The sequence below is a fragment of the Eublepharis macularius genome, chromosome 2, assembly GCF_028583425.1.
Source record: "Eublepharis macularius isolate TG4126 chromosome 2, MPM_Emac_v1.0, whole genome shotgun sequence".
NCBI classification, from domain to species: Eukaryota; Metazoa; Chordata; class Lepidosauria; order Squamata; family Eublepharidae; genus Eublepharis; species Eublepharis macularius.
The window spans coordinates 204,089,081-204,114,398 of NC_072791.1; the positions used below are offsets into that span (position 1 = coordinate 204,089,081).

The 25,318-nt window shown below is 39.1% G+C and overlaps 2 protein-coding genes across 2 annotated transcripts in view; both read right to left on the bottom strand.

Moving 5' to 3' along the window:
- TTN (titin) overlaps positions 1 to 25,318 on the bottom strand; it is a 330,572-nt gene that overhangs the window by 233,288 nt on the left and 71,966 nt on the right. The window contains exon 44 of the mRNA XM_054971277.1: positions 19,793 to 19,849. Coding sequence (XP_054827252.1) covers positions 19,793 to 19,849 — 57 coding nt within the window. The remainder of the gene's footprint in view (positions 1 to 19,792; positions 19,850 to 25,318) is intronic.
- On the bottom strand, positions 9,717 to 15,596 carry LOC129324199 (titin-like). Its single transcript, XM_054971278.1, has one exon. It carries the CDS (start codon positions 15,574 to 15,576, stop codon positions 10,294 to 10,296), a length of 5,283 nt encoding a protein of 1,760 aa, XP_054827253.1. The 5' UTR covers positions 15,577 to 15,596; the 3' UTR covers positions 9,717 to 10,293.

Here is a 25,318-nt window from a genome sequence, read left to right on the forward strand (position 1 = left end):
TTGGTTTCTCGTCTGGGGCAGCGGCTACAGGGGCCTCATGGGTGAGAGTGGTTACGCCTATGTCTTTAACTGGTTCCTTTAAAGTAAGAGTTTTGACTTCTTTAACAGACACAGACTGCTCCAAGTGTACTTTTGATTCATTAATCATTTCTGCTTGCTGTGGCTCAGGTGAATCTCTAATATTGCTAACTGACTGCTGCTGAACAGGTGCATTGGATACAGTAACTGAATGCATTTCTCGGAATGGCGAAGAAGTAATAAACAATTGATGGTGTTCGGGCACTATTACAACACTTGGTTCTTCTGATATCAGAATATGTTTTTCTTCATACACAATAGAATAAAACGCAGCTTCTAATTCCATTTTTAAGTCAGCTGTATTAGAATACACACCCTCAAGCAAGAGAGTTATTTCTATGGGATTGGAACTTCCTGTGGTAATTAAGCAGGCGCATGTTATATATTTAGGTTCTTTCGTTACCTTTACTGTTTTAAATTGAACACTTGCTATGTCATCCAGCGAGTCAGAACAAAAGAGGCAGGGTTCACTTGTCAGAGCTGCTTTCAGGGCTCTTCTGACCTGAGTGGTCACAACTGAACTACAGCGTGTCGGAGCCTCGGCTACAAATTGGTGTTCTTTTGAAAGGATTTGCTTTTCGTGAATTTTGGACACATCCATAATCACTTGTGGTTGCTTCTGTGTCTGTAAGATTTCAGCTTCTGACCTTGTGAGTTTGTCTGCATGTTCTTCTTTGAATTGCTGCCTTTCTTCCAGTGTCAATGGAAACCTGACTGACTGGCCGTCTTGGATTTGCACTGCAAAGTCATGCTCTGCTGCTTCTAATGGAGCTGTGCTCTCTATCGGAATCCCTTGTTCTTCAATGCAGGTGGACTCTGAAGGCAACCTGGGCTCAGACATCACCTCACAACTCACAGCCTGTATATCTGAAAAGGGTTTGGTGCATCTGACATCCAAGGACTTCTCTTCCGTCACAGTTGATACTTGCAGAACAGTCTGAAAATCTTCTTTTTTCAAGGTAGCCTTCTGTTCTTTTCTTCCTTCAGGGAGAATTTGCTCCTTGGGTAGCAGTATATCCTCAGACACTGTGGTCAGACACATTCGGAGCTGAGGTTCAACTACAGCTGTGGGATTTTCTCCTGTAGCACTGCTCTGAAAGGCCTCCAATGTATCAGCAGCTATATGGATCTTTTCTTCAGCAGTCCCTGCCCGTTTAAGCATTCTTTCAGCTTTCTGCAAAGCAACCTGGCATTCAGGTTTTTGTAAAGCCAATATGCCCTCCTTTGCCAACACTTCCTCAGTTTGCCTCATCTGGGAATGCAAAATGGAAACAGGCTCCTTAACAGACTGAATGTTTATGGCCTCAGCCAGAGCCAGAAAATGCTCAGCATCTTCACATGTGGTGGAAACACACTCTTCTGTCACTGAGCAGTGCAGTAAACTCAAACTTTTCTTAGATACTGCTTCAGCCTCCAGTGGCACCTCGGAGCTAAAATGCCCTTCTCTAGGTAGGATGGCTTGTCCGTGCACACTGGGCAAATGTAACATTTTTTTGCCCTCTGTTTGGCTTTCTGCTATTACTGGCTTGTCTAATCTAGGAATATCCTTGACATGTTCACTAGAGAACTGCTGCTTTTCTTCTGCAATTAATGCGGTTTTTACAAGTGTGTTCTGCTTCAGGGAGCCCTTTTGCTGCTCTGCTGTTATTGCATCCAAAGCGGACTCCTTTGGAAGCATCTGTTTGGATGCAATCACGGGCACATATAACACATTTGATGATTCTTGGGCTGGGCTTATTTCTTCAGGTGAATCAACACAATCAAGTGCCTCAGTATGAGCTTCGCTTATCTTATGCTGTTCTGCCGCTGTAACAGATTGAAAAAACTTGCCTTCTTCCTGAACTACTTTGCTCTTGTCCCATTGGTCAGCTTGGACTACCAAAGTACTTTCTTTAGACAATGGTTGGATCTCCTCCGTCCCTGGAATATACAATAGTTGTTTGGGCTCACTCTTTGGAGTAACTTCCCCAGCTCCTGGGGCTGAGAGCGCAACAGATTCACCTGAGCTTACCATGTATTTCTCCTCAGAAACAACAGGGGCAAACTGTGATGCTTCTTCCCTCACAGATTCTGGCTTGATCATTTGTGGCTGCTCGATCTGCAGGCCTTTTTCTTTGTCTTCTTGGTGTAATTCCTCCACAACAGGTAAACAGATATCAGACAGCTGCTGGATTTGGAGACTAGGCAAATCAGCTATGGGTGGGCTCTCAATTGGCACAGAGTGTTGCTCTAGAAAGCCAGGGTGTTCTTTCTCTTTACTTGTGGTAAAAGCTGTAGCGGTTACCTTTTGCTTGGCCTGAGATGACATATCAACAATTTCCTCAACCTCATGAGTCTCGAGCAAGGCTGCTTGTTGGGTAAGAAGGGCTTCTTGCTGTACGGTTGCTGTTGAGTAAGAAGCCGTATGTAAAGCATCTACTTCTTCGCTGTGAAGTGAATGCCTGTCTTCCGTTCCAATTGTGTACATGCCTTGCTGTCCATCCAGCTTAACATCACCTGGTAGTTTAACTGCGTATAACCGAGATTCCGTGGCTTGATCACTTCCAGTTTCTTCATATGATTTGGTGTGTTTTTCATGCATGGTTTTCTGTTCATTATATGTAAGCTCACCAGAGCTGTCTGAGATAATAAGAAGTTCTGTGCTACTAATAGATTCTCCAAAAGGATTCATTCCTTTACAGACGTATAAACCACCATCATTTTCCTGACATTCATTCACTGTTAATGATCCAGAACCGTCAGGATTATGAATTATGGTATGATGCATGCTGTGGGAAATCTGGGTCTCATTCCTAAACCACTCAACCTTGGGAGGGGGCTCACCAGTTACCTGGTACATAAACACGGCAGGAGCACCCACCACACTCTGAACAGGATTTAACTTCCTAACAAAAGATGGTGGTTGGGGTCTCACTGTCTTTTCCGTCAATTCTTTGGTAACTTTCTTAGGATTTATTCTCAGATAAGTACTGCATGTAGTCTCTCCATGGATATTACTAGCAATACAAGTATACTCTCCCTCATGGTCGTATTGGGTAGAAAGAATAATGAGACTGTAATTGTCATTGTCAAAGACAAATTTATAATCTGCAGATGATGTCAGTTTAACCCCATTGAAAAACCACTGCATTTGCGGTTTTGGGTTCCCAGTAACTGTCACAGAGAGTGTAGCAATATCTCCTAAGCTAATTTCAACATTTGAGACGTGCTTCAGAAAGAATGGAACATTGCTCTTCTCTTTTTTAATCTCTAAATTGCTGGAATAAACTGAATTTTCAGGCTTAAGTTCAAGTGTTATTTCTCTATCAGAGATCTGCAGGCCGCTGCTGTAACTCTCGATTCTTTCCTCCTCAGCAGATACAATAATAGAGCTAGAAATCTCTGTATGGAGAAAAAAATCATTTTAATTTTACTAAAACGTTTTCTTGAGACATCACATTTAATGGGCACTTCAGATGTTACAATAGCACATACTGGGAGGCCAGAAATTGCATGGAGATTATCTCAATATGCACAGTTGCTATGTTGTCTGAAACTGGGAACATGAGGATTTTCAGCTTTATTCAAGCCAGAAAAATCTTGAAACAAGGCTTTGGTGCAGTGCGTGTACAGAAGCTATACACATAGGTAAAATCTGTGTGTTGCCTCTTTCAGACAACATGGCAACCTTGTGTTTTGAGTATCACTAGTAGAGTGCATGCTCCTGATACATGCAGTGGCAGGCTCCCAATATACATTGCCGTAACATTTGAGCAGCCCTTAAGCAACTATCAAATAATATCAACCATTTAGCATGGCCGTTTCCACACGTCTTACCTGCCTGCGGAACATTGTACGAAAGTCCCGGAAGACAGCATCTTCTCGCGCAAAATAGCGCCAGGAAGACACTGTTATCCGAGAGTTTTGAGCAAAATTGCATCTTCCTGGCATGATTTCATGAGAGAAGATGCTGTCTTCCGGGTCTTTCGCACGATGTTCCGCAGGCAGGTAAGACGTGTGGAAATGGCCCATGTTAGGGCAACACTTTTGTTGCGCTCATAATGCAGCTGCAATGCAGCAAGGTAATTAATTCACATCAACAGGGACCGTTCTAGGCAATCTCATTTATATTGTCCTATTTTATAAAGTAAATGAATACTAGAGAATATCAACATACAAACTGAAGGCGAAATAAAAGTCCAGATATTTCCCAACACACAGCTAATTTTTAAAACAGTTGTAGATTGTTATGTATCTTCAGAGGCAAATTTTTAATTTTTGTTGGAAGTCCAAAGTAATGATGGCCATCATATAAAAAGTGAAAAAAAAGTATTTACATAAATTTGCTTTATCAAGAAAACCAAAGCTGGAGATTAAATGAACAGATAAACCTCAAGTTTATGCTATGCTCGGGGTCAGCAATGTTTGTTATGTGATTTCTGAATTCTTAGGCCCGGGGAGCTAATTCAACACTCAGAGTTTTATTGATTTGGGGTATATAATAATGTCATCCTCAACAGACTTTACATCTTTTGAAGTTAATGGGCACAGAAGGATGGCTTAGGATGGCACTGTAAAGTGCTTTTATATTTATTTTAATGTATGTTCCAAAAGGCTGTTTTGTATTTAAAAGGGTTTGTTCTTAGAATGTAGAATGGCAATTGAAACTAGATGCATATACCGTAACGTTGTAGGAGTCTAATCCAGGGGGAAAAAATTAGCATGTTCTTCAGTCCCACTAAGATCAACAAAACAAATTAGTCTTGATTTAAGATTTCCATGGGGGTAATGCTTAATTGGTATGCTGTCTGTTTTTAAAATTTTCAGGAGAAATATACAGTTAGAATGGAGGAAGTGGGTTGGTGGCATGAAGCTGTATATCTCAGTCTACCATAATCAGCTTCCTCCAGGTCTAGAGGGCATTTGTATCTTGCGCTCAGTAGCAATAGATTATCTTTGGTTTTATGTGCAAAACAGTCCCTCTCTAAGAGGAAAAGAAACAGAAATAGAAACTTCTGAAAGTTTTATTCCACCGTGGGTGTGTGGATACTGCACATATCAAGTTCCTAATCCATCTGTTTACAAAGGAAACTTCTTCCCACACTTCACACATAAAAAATCCCTCGCATCCTAAATAGTAAATAATATTCACACAGGAAAATGTAGCATTTGCAAACATGGAATGCATTCCTCTCCACTGACAAAAAGTATTGTGTGAATTGGTAGCACATAAGCCTGACTGGCCAGGGGCCATCAAGTTCACAGTATTCTTTTAGAGTTTTGTTTCATTAAGGATGTCATTGATTCAGATGTGTTATCAAATTTACACAAAAAGTTTCCACGCCTTAAAAAAATATTAGACTCCAGTTGTTAGAATGAGATTTTTTTTTTTAAGTTACCAAATTCGTTATTATTTTCTCAGGACAAAGACTGATGAGAAGACTAGTTCTATGTAGCAATGAATGTCATTATTTTAAAAAATGTGAGTGGTTAAAAGAGTGTTTGTACTGACACAAGAAAGGAAAACATGGACGGAAAGGCAGTAGCTTTTACCAGCTTTTGCAGTTAACATCTTAGAAGATCTAATAGAGCACCCCCATGAAAGCTATATAACATTTCCATTATATATTTTGTAAGTCCATTCTTAATGTTTGTTGTTAAAACAATGAATTGGATTGATGACAGATGAATCTTCCATGCATGGAAAAAGACTCGAGTTCATATATATATGACACTTTCCGATAGTGAAAGATGCCTTCCATGAACAGAAGGAATCCCTTAATGAATGGAAGAGTCTTTTGATGAATGAAAGATTCCTCCATTCATGTAAGATCTAACCGTTTGTCCATTCAACCGTTTGTCCATTCATACCTGCAGCTTTTGTTGTTGTTGTTAGCGACATGAAAAGACAAATGCCATGTGTGTTTTGTAGCTTTTCTGTCTCAAGTGCTCTATTTTTAAACCTTGAAAGGCTTATATGTGAAGATTATGAAATTATCAAGCATTCCACTAAATGCTATCAACTCTTTTTTAAAAATATCATCAACTAATTTATTAAGGCAGGTTTAATGATGAAAAAGCAAGAGTATTTTATTTTATACTTTTATTAAAACAATATGTACATTGGCATTAAAGTAACATTGAATGTGAACAAATAACACTCTTTAGACCTAGACCCTCTTTTTAAAGTACTTTGTAACTATGAAAAAAGACATTTGATTTGACAATAGAAAATTTTTAGCTTAAATGCTAGTTTTGGAAGATACAGATCCGTCTCCCCATTTTTGCCAGGGTTATCTGGCAATAATTTTTACTCAAATCAGTAATTATTTTGGATTGATACTAGTGTTTCTTAAGCAGTCTCAGCAGATCTTCTGCTGTTTAACATCGATTTCTCTGGCAAGTCATCTGTGAGCTGTGAACTTAAATCTAAAACCGTAAAAGCTTAGACTCATACGGAACAATCAATGTGAGTACTGCAGGACGTTGTACAATTGTTTGTCACATTTGTCCCACCAAACAATAATTGGGAGTGGAGGGCAGAAGTATTATCAGTCCTAATTGGTTGTCAGACAAAAGTTGAGTACGGGGTTTGTAGATTTCTCCCAGGCACCTGTGCCTCCATCCGACCTTACAATAAACTCTGTGATGGCTTGCTTATCAGGTGAGAGAGGGAGAAGTTGGGGAGCTCAGGCCAAGTTAAGATATTCCACATCACTAAGAGATTCCACACTACTAATGGCTGATGGCCACATAAAAACTTAACATTAGCCATATAGTAATTTATCGGCTCCCAACAGACTGCAGAGACCATTTCTTTACACTGATCTGTTTTGCCCAATCAAGCCATGTACATGAAAGCAAAGGTACTGCAAGACTGGTACGTGAATGCGGGAGATGAGATTTGGATCTGATCTTCCGTATAGCTGTGATTTCAGACAGTACAATACATTCAACACTTATTCTTTTCTAAGATACAGGGATAGCTGCACTTCACTAACTCAAGAATTGCTAGTTGACTGCATAGGGAATGACAATGGACACAGACTTAAATGCTATTTCCACCCAGCACAATGTTGGATCAGACACTCTCATTTCTCTTATACCTCATCAGTTAACACGTCTGCTTTGCTGGTTTTCTAGATATTCGATTTCAGGTACTACTATAGAAATTATTTTAATGCCTACTGTTATTTATGTTGTGGTCGTTAAGAGTGCTAAAATACCCTGTAGTTCCATTAACTATTGTGTGGCTAAAAATTAATGAAATAATTTTTTCCTCCTTACTATAGATGCTTGCTAATTTATTGTGTGATAATGTCTGAAAATTTGCTTTCAGCCAACAGAGCCTAAAAGTGCTAGGCAGGCAACACTGGTGGGAAATTCTTGTGCTTTTTAAACTATTTAATACAACAGTCTCTCAGCCTCTCTCTGTCATGATTTTCTATCATTGCTCTCTCGTCTGAGTACTATGTGGAAGTGTCAAATTCATAAAATGAAAAAAATAATATGTATTGTCGAAGGCTTTCACGGCCGGAGAACGATGATTGTTGTGGGTTTTCCGGGCTGTATTGCCGTGGTCTTGGCATTGTAGTTCCTGACGTTTCACCAGCAGCTGTGGCTGGCATCTTCAGAGGTGTAGCACCAAAAGACAGAGATCTCTCAGTGTCACTGAGAGATCTCTGTCTTTTGGTGCTACACCTCTGAAGATGCCAGCCACAGCTGCTGGCGAAACGTCAGGAACTACAATGCCAAGACCACAGCAATACAGCCCGGAAAACCCACAACAACCAAAAAAATAATAATTTAACACTTTCAATATAAAACAATAATTAAACATTCAAATCAGTTAGGCCTGAAGCCCATTCTTGGCCCTAACAAGTAAGGGCAATTTCTTGTCCTCACTCATAGCTAAACTGACATTTTGAAAACATTGTATGGAGATCCAGGGCTGGCCCGCCCATTGAGGCCGGTCCGGCAGGTGCCTCAGGGTGCTAAGGCACTGGAGGGGTGCCAGCCTGGGGGCAGGGGCACACACCACGGAGCTGCTGCCACCGCCACCAGCCAGGAGCGCATGCTGGTGGCAGCAGTGTGGGGCAGCTGAGTGGGCAGCCTCCCGTTCAGTTGCTCTGTGGGCCAGGCGCAGCCGGCAGCCAGGGTGGCCAGCTGTGCCTGGCCCACAGAGCAACTGAACAGGAGGGCTGGAAGGCCCCCCACGCACACCCATCCCCTGCGTGCAGGGGATCACATGCAGTGACGTCATCACGCAGTTCGGTGCGGGCGCACAGAGGCAGCCCTTAAGCTGCATCAGGTGCCGGCGACGCTGGAGCCAGCCCTGTGGAGATCTTAGCCAATTAATTATTTTGGCTGTTTTCTTTATAATCTGTCTTTCAAACCGAACCTTGTGGGTTCTGTAGGAATATCACATATGGTAAATAATATAACCAAGGATCCCTAATTAAGGCAGAGAGACAATGTTGCGATTGTGCGGTTCCAAAAGCCATAGGTATTTTTTGATATACAGATCACAAAACTATGTAAATATTAACATGCATATACATAACTGAGTGTATAAATGCACTAATTTAAGTATAAATAATCATGCTTCTTTTAAAATAGTAGAGTTGATAATAATAATAAGCAGCCTTAAGTCTCAGGAAGTATTCTTTTCTTTGCTTTTAAGATAATTTTGTGTGTGCTTACAGGAGATCAACCTACAGAAATTCATAAATTCCATATATTCTTTTCCATCTAAGGATTGATTACTTTCTATCTTAAAAAGGGTTTTTTCATTTATCAATTAGTTTAATTAGGCATGTGTTAGATAGTGATCACTTCATCCTATACACTTATGCAACTTTTAAAATGTAATACACTAAATAATTAGCATCAAAATTGCACAGTAGGAAGTAGTGAAAAACTACATGCCTAGTTTTTAGCTCCTCCTCCTAGTTTATTCTGCGTTTAACAATATGTGGTACTAGAAATCAAAATAGTAGGTTGGATCCAGCCAGTTTTTCTGCTCAGCCTCAGCCATTTCTTCTGATTATAGCCATCATCTCATATAGCTTTTGTCCATGCAAATCCCATGATCCTCACTGTAGCTTTTGGGTGGTCAAAGGGAGCCCCTTCCTCACCAGCAGAACAGCTGGCTGGATCAAACCCAATTACTCGCTATCAGGGCTTGACCTGAAACATGTTCAGGCCTACTTTTTCACCTATAGACCAGAGATCATTGCTCCAGTTCCAGTTTCTATGGCAATTTTGTGTGGAAACAGTTTCATTCACACTGGCTTTATATTTGTCTGATTTATATCACTTTTTTCAAGATTTTAATTTGGTAAAAGAGAAAAAGCTCCTGATGTCTTTATGTAGTCCTCAGCGTGACAAAACACTCACATGGGACAACATGGTCTCCAATTCTGTACAAATCAGGTTATTTAAGTTGTCATTGTGTTACTCTTGATTTGTACTGGAATGAGATGAATGTGTCTCAGGGCCAAGCTACAAGTGATGAATGACACTTGAACAGCAAGTGAACAGACTCACGTGTATTCCTCCCTGTTCACTTGCGTTCCACTTGTGCAAGTGATCAAGTGGTGCGCAAGTGGAGTGAAAGTGAACAGGGAGGAATGCACGTGAGTCTGTTCACTTGCTGTTCAAGTGTTATTTGTCTCTTGTAGCTTGGCTCTCAGTTACTTTAGCGGATTTTGTCAAGAGAGAAATAGCATAAAGATTCAGGAGTTCTTCAAGAGAAAATGTCCTGTTCTGATACAACATTGTGAGGGAGAAATCCTCATCTGAGTTCTTTCATGGGACTGTACTGAAAATACAGTATTGCAAATTACATACAATTCCAAATTAGTCAGTTACAAAAAGGAGCTATCAGATATTTCAAGAACTCTTATGCACCTTTAGATAACACAATATTTACACATTGTCAAAGAAGATGGTGGGTGATGAAGATATCATCATTACAAGGATGCAAAAGGCTTGAGTATCAACGGAACTCACTTTAGCTGCTTTTGCAGCCCTGAATAAAATCTAAGCACCACTATATATCTTTCAAGATTGTGGTTCATTGGTATGAGCCAGAGAATCCCACCAATAAGATTGCTTCAAAGTTCAAGAAGCATCTGAAAAGAATGCTACATAGTTTAGTTGCATGGATGTTTTCAAACAGTATAAAATCTGCCACCCCGTTATGTTAAAAAACATGGTTTTCAACTAGAGAATTTAACAGACTGTTAACAAAGCAACACTATGGGCAGTCCCTGCTTTGTTTGTTGCTATACATTTGTATTCCCCTTCATCATCCAGTACTAAATTCCTTATCGTCAGACTGTGACATCCTGCCTGGCTTTCCTCCATGCAGTATCTCCCTCCATGAATCATTGCACCATTCCTGAGCCAACTGATAGTTGGTTTTGGAGAGCCAACAACTAGGCACTGGAAACCAGCAGAGCTACCCATGAAAGAAGCACAATCAGAAATACGTTTCATAAACTTTGGAGGCGCTTCCGTGACCTGGAATTCAAAACTGCAGCTGTCTGTACTCTCGCCTTTAAATTCAATCTGCTCTTCTTTGGATGGCTCAGCAAATACATCAAAATTAATGTTCACACAAGATTCTCCCTCTACCTCCTGGTCCTGTTCTGTTACAGCCACCAACCTAACAGCTTTCTGAGAATCATCACTATCACGTTCAAACTCAAACTCCAGTTCTATTTCAGTCTGGTTGCCATCTTGAATAGTGTTATCAACAAGCAAATCAATCTTTTGAGGTCTTTCGCTACCTAGATCTGCATCTGTTTCCTCTCCACCGCTTGCCCCCGCAGGAGCCCTCTTGCTCTCTGTTACAACTAAGGAGCTTCTGCATATAGCTTCTCCAACAGTATTTACAGCCTTACACAAATATATGCCGCTGTCAGAGTGCTCTACATTCTGAATTTTAAGACTATGACTTCCATTCTCACTATTAACAGCATACTTCCAAACATCTGGAGTAATACATTTATTCTCCTTAAACCACTGGACTACTGGAATAGGACAGCCTGTGACTTTGCACTGAAACAATGCCTCAGATTTCTCTGGAACTTTGACATCAAAAACAGGAGTGGTGAAACGCGGGGGCATCTCAGTGACTTCAAAATCAATTTTCACATCTTCGTTTTCTTTGCCAGATAAAGCCATTGTGCGATCCACCAGCGATAAAGGGAGAACATCAAGAGATACAATCATACTCTGGTTATCAGAAGCAAGTTCAGGAACAGTAACTATTTTCACTTGCTTCTCACATTCCTTAATGTCATTTTCATCCAACTCTACTTCCAAGAGTATTTCCTGAGGAGAAGGTGTTCGTGATGTGGTGCCTGGTTCTATATCAAACTCTATGACATGTTGATGAGTTACTGGAGGAGGGAGAGCTAAAGCTCTCCCATCATGGGGCAACACTTCAACTTGTGTGATATTTTTGGCTTCTCCTACGATATTTACTGCATGGCATATATATTCTCCTCCTTCTGTTTTTTTAATGTTACAAATTTCCAAGATACATATATCACCCTCTTTTTGTACTCTGACTCTTTGATCTTGTTCAATCAATGACTTGTTTTTGTACCACTTCACATCGGGTATGGGAGTACCTATGACTTCTGCAATAAAACGCAATGTGCTATTCTCATAGATCTTCCTTTTAGTCAGTGGTTTAATAAATGCTGGGGGCATTTCATTTCCCTTTGGCTCCAATGCTTCACAAGGTGTGCCAAACATTTCAGCACGCAGCTCATCAATAGATGGGCTCCTTTCTTGTAAAGAAGAGCAAGTGGGTGTTTGATAACGTTCTGGTGGTGTACCCCCTCTTACTAGATCTGATGGAGACATCCTTGAATTGAGCTCCTCTGAAGGTGTGGAGTAGCGCTCTGGGCTGCCAATTGGTGTATGATAAGAATCAAAAGACATAGGAGATTCAAAATTCTCCACAGATGATGGTGGTGTGTAAAATCTCTCAGATTCTACCAGTTCATCTCCGCTAGTGCTATCAACATCAATAGACATTTCTGACTCAGGTGAAAAAGGGCGGGTCAGTTCTTGCTGTTGGTTGTAATAATCATAAACAGTGCTAAATGTTACATCTTCCACCTCCAAGGAAGTGATAGAACCCTCCTGTTTCAGACTCTTGGAGTCTTTGACATCTGGAGTCTCCTGTTCTCCAGCTGCAAGCAAATACTTTGTAAGAGAAAAATCTGCTTCCTCATTTGGAGGGACAGGTGGCTCTTGAGTCTGAACAACAGGTTCTGCAAGAGCCCTTTCAGTCAAGTTTCCTAGAGAAGAATTTACAAATTTAGTATCGTCATATTGTTTTTCTTCTTCAAAATGATGTTTTGCACTATGTTCTTGCTCTGTGAGACTGCTTAAGTTTCCATTTTGTCCTTCATGGCCTGCCGTTGATTCATTTTTTAAAGCAAGGAGGTATTGAGCAAAAGAGAGTTCCTTGTCGAATGTCCCCTGAAAAGTAGCATGTTCTTCCTCAGTTGTTATTTGGGTTTCTAAAGAATTGTTGGTATTTCTTCTCTCAGATAAAGAGCTCCTCTCTCCTTTACTAAAGGTGTGTTCAATAAGATCTGCTTTTTCTTCTGTCTTGTGCTCACCGGGATATACTTTTTCATGTGCAGCTTTTTTCAAATCAGATATGAAATTATCTGTTTCTGGAACCATACTCTCTGGTGAATGCCCAGACATACCAATTTCTTTCACTAGGTTTTGAAAATACTGACTGACAGGGGCAGGTTCTGCCTGTCCCCATATAAAGGCTTCATCTGGCATCTTAAGCACTTCCTCTTCAGAAATCTTTCCCTTACGTTCGTCACACTCCTTTGAAACTGGTTTTTCCTCAGTGGGAAAGCCAGCGCTTTCCAAGGCCTTCTTCAGCATCTCTGTTACTGACAGCTCTGCTTCTGTTTGCAACTTCTGTTCTGGGGAATCCCTTCCTTCCATTCTTACCTTATAGCTCCGACGAAGTTCTTCAATAAGAGAAGTTCCTTCTTCGAATACATGTGCATCCCGTAGGAGTTTTATGAAACTCTCTGTTTCTGTACCCTCCATCTCAAAAACAGCCTTCAGATTAAAGGAATACACATCTTTCTTTTGTGCTGTTTCAGTCTCTTTCAACAACTCTTGTGATAAAGAAGCAGCTTGCTCTTTTAAATCAAGTATCTGTTCTTGTTGTTCCTTTTCTTGGAACGAAGTACCTTCTTTGTGGCCACTGATTTCATTTAGGACTTCGCTGACATTAGAAATCTCCTGAGTTGTAGTCTGTTGTTGCTGTCCTTGAAAGGCTTCCATTCCTTCAGAAGCAAAATGTAGAAATTTCAGTGGTACAGCCTCCTGTGACTGCTGTTCTTCTTGTTGTTTGTCTATATTCAGAAAAGCTAATTTAAAACTGATTTCTTCAGTTTCTGGGGATTCATGTTCCTCTACATTTTCTTTTTCTAGTATTGTTTCCAAAGAGCGTGAATCTTTTTGAGTAAAAATTTCTGTCTTATTTTGCGCAATTTCTGTGATATTCTGTAAATCACCCTGAATCCCTTCATGAGCAGAATAGAGGTGTTTGAAATATATTTCCTCTGGCTGCATTTCCTCTTGTGGCTGATTATTATTATCTGCACTCGAATAAGATTGCTTTAATTCAAAAATATTGTTTTCCTGGGGTAATGATGAACACTGATGTTCTTCACTTTCTTCCTTCATAGTTTCAATAACTTTGGAAATGTCTGGATCAGAATATACTTTTTCTTCCAAAAATGACATGCTTTTCTCTCCTTTCTCTGTGATGTCTGCTTCTGTGCCTTCAGCAACCGAATATTCACATATAACATGTTTTCCACCAATAATTTCCAGATCTGAATAAACAGGAGTAGAATGTTGGTCTTTTACATGCATTTGCTCTTTGTGGAGACTAATTTGCTCCTGAATTATATTTTCAACAATAGATTTAGCTTGTTTTAACAATAGTTCTTCCTCTAGATCCTTAATATTATATTCTGCCTTCATTGGTTCACTGTTTGGGGAAAATATTTGACTGGAAACCATTTCTTGTTCTGGAAACAATGGGGTTTTCTGTGCCATTTCTGTAGCCTTCTCTGCATCTGCTTTCACTTCTTCAGAATCAGAATATAAATCTTTGGCAGTTATATCTTCCTGTGCTTGATTATCATTGGCAATATGTGCGGATGTTTGTTTTAAATCAAATATAGTTTCCTCTATTGGCTCTCTCTCTTTGCAAATGTCCTGATTATAATATACTTCTTCTGTTTCAACTGATGTTTCTGCCTCTGCATTTCCTTTTGTTTTATCTATACTCACACCTGTTCCTTCAAAATCTTCAAAATCTTTGACAATGATTTCCTCCTGTTTTTCAACCACAGTTTCAGTATCTGAGGAAGCTTGCCGTAAACCAAATTCCCTCATCTCTTGGCACAGTATATTTTCTTGCCCATAATTCACTTTTTTACTGAGTTCATTTTCATCATAAATACCTTGACTAGAATGTGTGTTTTTTCTTAGAGGTGATGTGATTTGTACCCCTTCTATTATCTTGCTTGTGTCAGCCTCTATGATATCAGAAACAAAATACTGTTCTTTGACACGTATTTCCTCTGATTCAAATCTGTTCTGTTCTTTATCAAAATGTTCTTTATTTGAATCTTCCGGAAAGCTATCAAGAGCATTTGAAATTGTACAGAAATTTGTGGATTGCTGACTTTCAACTTGATCTTGAACATTCTTATCCACAGTATCGCTGACAGGAAACTTTTGTTTTAAATCGAATACAAATTCAAGGGTATCTGTTTCTACTTTTCCTACCAATTCTTCACCACAATAGATTTCTCTCTTTTCTTCCTCACCAAAGCTAGTAATTTTTCCCTCAAGGATCAAAATATCTTTGCTTTCTGAATCAGAACTTCTGAATGCTTGCTCTTTTTCAACTGTGGACATTTCTTGGGGCTCACAAATTGTCTCTTGCAGGTTTTCTTCGTTTATCTCCCCAAAGTCAAGTTGTTTTATCTTAGACCCACTTTGGAATTCATCACTCATGCTTTGTAAATATGATATGCTTGTCTCTGCTAGGGTTGATCGATCTTGAAAATTTTTGCTTGATATATTAGCAATGCATTGATCCTTCTCATTGATATCGTGGTCTCCTTGCATTGCCTTTGATGTAGGACTGGAAGAACTGTAATCAATAGATTCCTCTGTATATAGCTCTTGTTCATGGGCTTGCTCTTTTACTTCCTTTATCAATGTGTCTATGACGTCTTTTGAAAGTGTTTCCTCATGTGATGTATTTTGAGGTGATATAAACTGATCACTTTCCAAATACAGTTCCAGATTTTCTGGCATGAATTCCTGATCCTTAGATTCCACAGATATTTCTGTACCAGAAGATACGCTTTTTTCACTTGTATGCATTACAGAACTCAGCTCAGTAAAATCATGGTGTTTAGAAGTCTTTTGCATCTTCTCAAACACAACAACTTTTACTTCATACTCTAAATCATGACTTTCCAACTTGTCTTCTACAGCAACAGACTTGTATCTTTCTGAATGACTCTCTCCAACCATTTCAGATTGGCTACTAGGTATTTCTGTAGCTGCATATTTAAAAGTACTTTTCATGTGCTCAATATATGGATCTCTTAACTCATCAGCAAGTGAAGCATCAGATAAAGATCCTGAAATAATTGTTACTTTTTGTTCTTCTTCTACTTTTGGCTCTATTTCTTTATTCATTTCTTTTTTCTCCTGGATCTGGAAATCTGTACTTTCACTTTCATCAGCAAGTAGGGACTTCATTATATCTTCTAGATAACTAGGTAACTGGGATTCCATTTCTTTAGATGGCATACATGGTGCTTCTTCTATGAACTTCAGTTTACTAGCACTGTGGAATTGCTGGCTTATAGATTCATCTTTGAAGTTAAAATTGCTTTTCATTGGTGCTACTGAAGATTCAGAATAACTGTCCAGACGTTCTTTTGCTATGTTTTCCTGAAGCACTTTATCTTGAGCTTGGAAAATCTTCAAATCAATTTGTTCTATGTTGCTATCAAATATTTTCACAGTCGGGTCTACTGAAAGATCACAAACTGTTTCAGCTATACCAGCTTTGTTTTCAGCAACACATTTGTATGTGCCAGCATCAGATATGGAAACCTTGCTAATACTCAACCTATAAATACCATCTCTCTCTTCAAAGCAAATATGTTCAGTAGAAATCAAGACTCTGTTATTCTGAAGCCATGTTACATTTGGCAGAGGTTCCCCAGATATCAAGCATTCAAGTACAACTGAATCCCCTTCATGACACCTAATATGTTGCTGAATTTCTTTTATGATTTTGGGAGGCTTACAAACCATATCAAAGGAAAATTTAAATTTATGCTTTACTCCTGGAGAAGATGCTTCTTCAAGAGGTTCTTCAGGTACAAACTCAACAGGTTGAATTATTTCTTTAAATTCTTCTTCTTGTTCTGGAGTTGGAGTCGGAGCAGTTATTTTGATTTCCACAGGAAGTGAAAGCAGGTCTGGATTTAATATGCAAGGCCTAGGCCAGTGAAATGGTGGAAGCAGAAGGGTGGATCTACTATCCATGGTTAAAACAGCTTTGTCTTGTTTCACATTGTCAAAAGCTAAACTGAGTTCTTCTTCCTCTTCTTTATACTCTGGTAATAACTCAACTTTACAGATATTGATTGGTTCTGAGTCAAGTTCTTCTTTTATTTTCACTTTTAGTTCTCCTGTAGTTGTAGCAGTTCCATGTTGATTAACAATCACACATGTAATGGACCCCGCCTGAGTGCGGACAACTGTGGAGAATGTCAGAGTAGAATTATCTTCATTGGTATCAATAGTACATTCTAGGTTGTGTGGTAATGATTTGTCATTGTTATACCAGGTAACTGTGGGGTATGGATAGCCTTTGAAAGCACAATAAAAACTACAACTTTCCCCTTCATTTACTTCTTGAGATTCAATTTCATTAACAAATAAAGGAAGGCATGTCACCATGTTTTCTGGAACAGGACTCTCCAATTGGAGAGGTCTTTCTTTACTCTCAGGTTCAAATTTGATAATTTTATCCAATATCTCCTCTTCTTTTTCCACAGAATGTTTATTTTCTGTTGTTAGAGTTTCTGCATCTTTGCTCATTTCCTTGCTCTCCAAAATAGCCATAGGTTCATTAATGTTAAGAGTGATTGTATCAGACATCAACATTTCAGGTTTACTTGTCTCATTGACGTCATCAGTCAAAAGTACATAGACCAGTGGGGAGGGGTTTTTCTTAATGGTTTTGGCTGTCTTGAGGTCATCAGGATGTTCTTGGACTTCATTATCCATTCTTGTTCCTAATGACTTTACTTGGGTGTACGTATAGTCCATCCACCCTGTTTTCTGCATTGTCACCGGAACTTGTTTTTTCATTGAACCTTTAAATGCTATTCCTTTTTTAGCCTCAGTGCTTCCATCAACTAACTCCTGGGGAATTTGAGAAGGTTCAGAAATGCCCAGGATTTGTCCCTTTCTAACATATCTGCCTGACACTGTCTCAAACCCTCTATTAGAACTTTCTATGGTAATTTCCTCGCTGTCTGGCATCGTAGACATTGTGGCTTTTTCATTAATCTGCTCTATTGTTTGGAAATCGGATTTCCTTGTCTCTACCTGAGATGCTGGGTGAGCTGACACATCTTTGTTACCCTTAAATTCAACAGATTTCACAGATACAAGCTGTACGTCCACCGATTCCTGTGACAGAAGCTTCTTCTTCTCCAGCATAGCTATTCTTGCTGCACGAAGACGCTGTATCTTCAGTTTTATTTCCTCATCCAGTAAATCCTCCTCTTCACTCATTTTAGCTGAATGCTTGTTTCTTACCTGATTCTTATCATACACCAATTCTCTTTTTAGGAAGGGGATATTTTCAAAGTTTATGGTCCTTACCATCCCCTTGGAAAAGGACAAAGCTGTGAACACTTTCTCAGTTTCCTGCCTCTTATCAAATGGGGAGCCAATACATTTCAAGTCAACTTTTAGCCTAGCATCTCTCCTCTTCTGCACCTGACATTCAATTTGTTCACGAGTTCGGTCTGATTTTCTCAGAAATTCTAAATATTTGGCATTTTGTTCCTTACCATGTACTACCAACAATGAGGCTGTGGACTCAGCTGAGCCTTCACTATTTATAGCAAAAACTTTATAGCTTCCTGAGTCCCTTTCCTGAACTTCTTTAACCTCTAGACTAGAGCTGTGCATATCCATGCTGTTCTCAGTCTTTATAATTCTCCGGAGACTTTGGGGGATTTGTCTGTTGTTATGAAACCATGTTACTTGAGGTAATGGGCAGGCAATTAATTTGCACTGGAAAATTACAGGTTCTCCCACCGAAACAGACTTATATTTCAGTTTTTGTGTAAAAGAAGGTTTCAGTTTCTCAGGCCATGAATGAATGGCTGATGTTCTACTTGCACATTTCTGTTTATGCAGAGATTGTTGGTCCCGAAGGTCTTTGGAATTGGAGAAGACGTCTTGAATACCAGTTGTTTTTTTTCTGTATTCTGGCTCCTCATCGAAGAACAGTTCTGTAAAAGAATATCATCACATTACAGCACACTCCACTCTTTCTGTTGTATATTTGGAAAATAAATGAAATAACTATAAATGGAATTAAATAATGTGCATGCAACAGATTCATCACAAATCCATAAAAAAAATTCACTCACCATATTTGTTCGAATAAACGCAACGCCTTGCTCTGTTTTAAAGATTCTGACACGAAAATCGTTCGTTGTCTGTTCTTTCTTCCAACTGTGGAAATTTCTTCATCAACAAGCAAAAATGAATCTCAAAATGACATGTTCCTTTGACTGCATGTTCTGCTGCCCGAAAAAAAAACTTTTTTTTTTGCATAATTTGTTGCAAAGAATGGGGAGAGAGTAATCTTACCTGACTTGCAGACAGTAGAATAAACGCCCTTTCTGATCCCTTTGACTGTGAGTTAAAATTGTCAAACAATTGAAAAGATGTTTTTCAAAGGCATGAAAAATGTAAACTGTAAATAATTTGCTAAAATAAAATGAGAAGGCGTTTATTCGAACTAATACAGCTGCTAACTTCACAATGTTATGCCAAAAAAGAAGAAAGAAAGCAAGCAACATGGACCAACTATTCTATCTGCAAGCCAGTGTAAGAAAAATTTACCGTGGAGAATTAATGTCTCGTTCATGAAATGGGAGGGCACAATGGAAAAACATCACTTTCCCAACTTGCATTATATTATTTTCTAAAGATAGGGCATCTAAAGTTTGTTGACCTACCAAATGTTAGCATACTAAATGTGTTTCAAAACCATTTCAAGAAATTCAGCCTAATTTCAAGTATCCCATGCACTAGAAGAAGATATCAGAAGTAGAAGCTTTTGCAATCAGCTGCAAAGCATAAAACAAAAAGTGTGATGGCAAATCTAAAAAAGGGAAGTTTTAAATGAATTTTTAAAACTTGTATTCTTAAGTAACGCAAGTTATCCTTTGCACATTAAAACAAAACATGCAGCATATTCAAATATGCTTCAGAGTATGTTTTGCTTTCTTTATCATACAGATAAGCTTCTCATAACCATTATTGTTTTCTTTATGCTATATCTTTGATTCCGTACAACATTCAATTGTGACTGTACCTTTCACTTCCATTTCAATTTGCTGCTCTATCTTGTCTTGAAGAACTTTTTCCAGAGCTGTAAATAAAAATACAGTGAGGATTAACAGATGGAAAAATTTGATACTATGGAAGAAGAAAGTTTGACTTTATGATGCACCGATAGAAAAATTCACACAAACATACATACATATACATGCCAGGAAATGCCTGATAAGTCTAAAGGAAACAGTGAGAGGATACTAAGAGGAAAAAAAAGTCTAGTTTTCCACAGCATTTTTTTAAAGGGCTTCTCGTTTGATAATTCAACATGCCTTTCACATGCCTTGAACAAATCGTTCCATCTATCTTGAACTGTGGATCAAACGGATTTCAACGCAAATTGACGATATGCAAGAGGAAGTTGTATATGGAATGAACATGCAGTTGCCAACCTGTCACTCTCAGATGTGTGCTGCACTCGGCTTGTCCCGCAGAATTAATTATTCTGCACTTGTATATACCCCTCTGATTCTCATTAACTTTCAGTAATTTTAAACTGCACAGTGGACCATCGTGCCTTAAGTAGCATAATGCCGATTCCTCAACTATTAGCTGATTATACAGCCAGATGACACAAGGTGTAGGTACACCTTTGATTACACAGAAAAGCGAAACATCATCTCCTTGTTTTACAAAGGTGTCTGGGGGCAGAGTCTCGAGGAAGACGGGTACTATGGCACCAGTTTCAGCGAAGTCTTCACACGGCACAATGTCAGGGTAGTAGTCTCTGATCTTTTGCTTCTCAGAGTCTTGTGGTTTCTCAGCCGCCGAAACTGTCATGCCGGACGTTTCCTTGGAAGACTCTTGCTTGTATTCATAAGCTGTTTTAATCTGAGACTCTTTGATAGTTTTAATACTTTTAGTATCTGATTCAAGGGTAATTTTTGTTATTGTTCTGGCTTGTGCTTCTTTAGCTAGGTAAGAATAAAGTTAGGATAAGATTAGATGTTTGGCAGCAATTTTAGAAAATAATCGATACTTAAGAAAAAAATATAGAAAGCCGTTAGTACGGTAAAAAGGATGTTCGGCATGTTAGTGCGAAAAAAATAGACTATTAAGTCTTTTACAATTCTGTTTCACATTTAAGGGCTCTATTCATGCTGGGTAAAATACAGTTTCCAATTAGATCCATGGGATCCATGCCATTGACATCTATGGCAATAATAGTATGCCAGAGGAAGTTTCACAACAGAATTGATCCACAATAATATTTTTTTACAAGCACTTCTTCTGTTTAAAGTCAAAGCTTCTTCCTTACAGCACAGAAGGTAGCAGCAGAGGCAATGCTTTTCACAGATGTGTAGAACAGGCAGGAAATCCATCAATTTGTAAAAGCAAGGCTATGACAGATTTCCACAGTTCTCTTTTGGTTTCAAGTTGATATTCCTGTTCTTCTGAATCTAATCCTGCAGCTACTTCTTTGCCTTCCATTATAACAATGATAATACTGAAAGGCAAGTAGTGGAAAGAAAATGAAAAGGCATTCTCACAGTCTTCAGGAGAAAAGGAAATCCATGTACAGACTCAAGAAAATGTCACGGGTCCAGAGACCTCCCAGTGTTTTAAGGGGCTAAATGTATGCAGAGGAGAATGGAGATCCAACAAAAAGAGGCATGGAACAAGATTTGTTGTGCTGTTGTCAGATTCAGAGAAAGTTGGCATGGCAAAACAATGGGAAGATAGCAATTTCCTTGTGCTAAGTACGACAAATTGGCGTGGTCAATAAAAAGTTGGAACAGGATAGGATATTTTGGTTTGGATGTCCATTAACATGGAAAAAAAGTGTTCACCCCTGAGACCAAAGGTGTGTCTTATCACAACCGAAACACTATGGCACTCATTTAAAAAGCATCCTAAGCAGTACTACTCAGAATTCTGCTGAAGTCTTTCCAACTGGGGTTACTCCCAGGTAAGTATCCTTATGATTGCACTGTTACTATCTGCATAAGGTTCTATCTAAAATCTAGGGTACCTAGGAGAAGGGTTAGATTAAACTCCCTTTAAAAAAAAAGAATTTCCTCGAACGTCAGATAATAGAACAGCAATAATTGTAAATATGAGATTGCTCTTGCTGCATTCTTCCCTTTGATCCAAAAGGATAATTTTAAAGCAAGTCACTACAAATTAAGTATATCTTGCTTTTGAAGATGAACCCTTTAAGTGCTGGGAAGAGGCATGAAAACTGGTTTTACAAGTAAGCCACGCAAACCTCTTGTGCTGCGTAAATCATTTATGAATAGAGCCCAAAATGTAAGAAGTGGGACTGATAATTATATTTCTAAATTAAATGCTAGCGTTAAAGCCATAAGCAGTGATGATGAGAAGGAAAGTTGCGCAAGGTTAAAAACCAGATAACCACCTTCTACAGTTAGTACAGCAGCCGTTGTTACTTCTCCAAAGTCATTACGAACAAGACAGCTGTACAGTCCTTGATCTAAAAGCTGGACATTAGAAATGGTGAGGAAAAGAACAGTTCCATTTTGTGATGGCTTAATTCTTTCAGATTCTTGTATGGTTTTGCCTTCATGAGTCCACAAAACAGTAGAAAAGTTATCACTTTCCAAAGCACAAATTAACTGAGCAGTGTCACCGCATCTTACGGTGAGATCGTGAAGTTTCAGAAGAATCTTCGGGCTTGTATCTTCCAGCACTTGAATGGAAGTTGTAGAAATCTTGGTGGTTTCTGACTTCTGTGAAACAGACGTTGTATGGAGCACTTTTACTTCTCTCCCAATTGCAGCTGAAGTTTCAGAAATGTGTCCAAAGGCCTGCACAACCATTTTCTGTGATGGCTCTTGCATGGATTTAATCTCTTTTACATAAACTTTGGTTTCCTTCTCTGACTTTGCCTGGACAGCCTCTCTTACATCTTTCCCAGAACTTTGCCTATCTAGGACTTGCACTGTGTAATCAAGTAACAAAACAAATGATTAATACCTAATGCACTTCAATGGGCTGTTAAAAGCAAAAATAATATGTAATAGATGATGAGAATGAAATAGGCCACCTTCCTTTGAAAGCCTAGCATGCCAGGTACATTCATTAAGGGTGCCCTCAGCAGGCAGCGTAATACACAAAGAAAATTCAGCCACAATGATGGATGAAAAATGAAGTGTGCTCATGCTGCTAATGTGCGGATGGCATTTGTCTCTTCTTTTCACTGCAGTTGTCCATGGCAATTTGAAAGTATTTGCAATACTCTGAATGTTTATGTCCTGTCGTGAATGGGATCTCACCCCCCCTCCCGAAAACCGAGTAGAGCAAACCTCAGAGAATGCTACAACTGCCATTGATCGACTCACTAGCTTGAAGTATGCATTTTGTCTAGTCTACTGACAGAGCTGTATCCCGTGAGCTATATAGATAAGATGCGGGTTCTAAATGAGGTATCACTTGAAAGTACAAAAAAAAAAGAGTGGTTTATTTGGTTACAGCTAGAACAGTTAGTGCTGGTATGGCTAATTCTAAGGAGGGGGAGTGTGAAATGAGGAAAAGATCATTAGTCACAGTGTAGAAAGTGTGGTATATGCAACAAACTGAATTCCCTAGGAACAAAAACGGGGCTTTACCTTCAGCAGTCACTGTAAGAGTAGCTGTGCAAGTTGCATCTCCCACACTATTTCGTGCTTTGCAAGAGTACTGCCCGGCATGTTCTGAGAAAGCATCTACTATTATCAATGTGGCCGTGCCTGTAGACTCATCAAAATGGAAAACTATGTCTTTTGTTGGCAACATTAGTTGTTGGTTATGAAACCAGAGGATTTCTGGTTTCGGCATGGCAGAAACCCTGGCTTGGAATTTGACTGTTTCCCCGCTGCATACACTGCAGCTTGAGATAGGCTGGAGAAAGATGGGCCTTTGGCCAACAGGTTCCTTCTTAATGGAAATAGTGGAAGAAACATGCCTTTCTGAGGTAACTTCTTCAACCTTAAACCCTGCAAAGAAGCATGTCAACTTTTAATTTCTTACCCTACACACAAGTCAATGTTCTCTTGTTCTCTTATATCTTGTCTTTTTTTAAAAATGCTGACATTTTACATTTCCTTTCCCTCATGACAATGGCCGTTTCCACACGTCTTACCTGCCTGTGGAACATCACGCGAAAGACCCGGAAGACACTGTCTTCTCGCACAAAAAATAGCGTCTTCCTGGTGCAATTTCGCGAGAGAAGACGGTGTCTTCCGGGTCTTTCACACGATGTTCCGCAGGCAGGTAAGACGTGTGGAAACGGCCAATGTTTAAACTCTGCTGTCAAAACAATAGAAAATAAAGCATTCAGATAAACCTTGGATACCAGATTAAATGAGAAATGTTTCTCAAGTTCATGCCTCGTATTTGAACGTTTGTTACCCTTTGACAAATATTCAAATTTGAATTGGCATAGCACGAGTTAAGTTTCTCTGGTTTGAGCTGAGCTGTTTCAGTTACTCTGCCTACAGGGAAATGCTAAGCACTTGTACTCAGAATTAAATCCTACTGGATCCAATGAGACTTTCTGGTAAGTGTGCTTAGGATTGAAGCCCCACATTATACTGAAAAATGAAGAATTAAAAAAAAATTACAGCTAGTCCTAGACTCTTACTTTTTGTTCTAAAACATGCCTGGCATTGTAATGTATTCTTACAGCTGGGCATTCCTTCCTAATTTAAGATGCTTTTCTCTTGTATGGGTAAATGCAGTTTCATTAATATGAACAATATCTAATTATGTTATAAATTTCCATATATTAGACATCCTGGTTGGGATCCAAAGTGCTACTTAGACATGACCTTGTGGTTGTGCACGCCAGAGGGAATTTTGGAAGGTTTACTTTGAATAGATCCCCATGTCATATACCATAAACAATGTTAAACTTCCTTTTGGTATTATGAAAGAAGCACAGTGGACTCAAAAGTCTTTTTCTTCTCTCTCTTTTGTAACACTTACAGTACAATCCTACATAGAGTTACTCCAGTCTTTTGATTCCAGTGGGGCCTAGAAGACTGGAGTAACTCTACATAGGATTGCATTGTTACATCATGTTTCTTCACCTCCAATTGACTTTATGGGCTGCTGCTCATGGGGATAGGGAAATCTGCAACACAATTATGTCACATCAGATACCTTTTATTAATTAGGCCTATGGAGAGCGGCAAAGGATATCAGATTTCAGGAGAAGCCGAGTATATAATTTAGTTCTGGCTTGCAGCATAGGATGGGGAAGAATGTTACAGTTTGAGAAACATAAACAAACCCCTTATTGGGCACACAGAATTAGTTGCATGGTTGTTTGGATCCTGTCTTGTGTCTCCTTCCAACCCAAGTGCTGTGGAGTTAAAATATAAACGATGGGAACTCATTAGGGAAGAGTTTCTTTTTCTTTTTTGATGCATGCTTAATGCTATCGGGAAGATAACGGGAAAGTGAACAATATGGAATGTTGGAACAACGTGAAATGATGTGGTGCTGAACTGGAACTGTGGAGATGAAATGGACATCAGACAATGGGACTGATTATTTTTGTGTT

Excerpts from the sequence above, each read along its gene's own strand:
- LOC129324199 (XM_054971278.1), bottom strand. The coding sequence starts at position 15,576 with ATGCAAAAGACTTCTAAACACCATGATTTTACTGAGCTGAGTTCTGTA.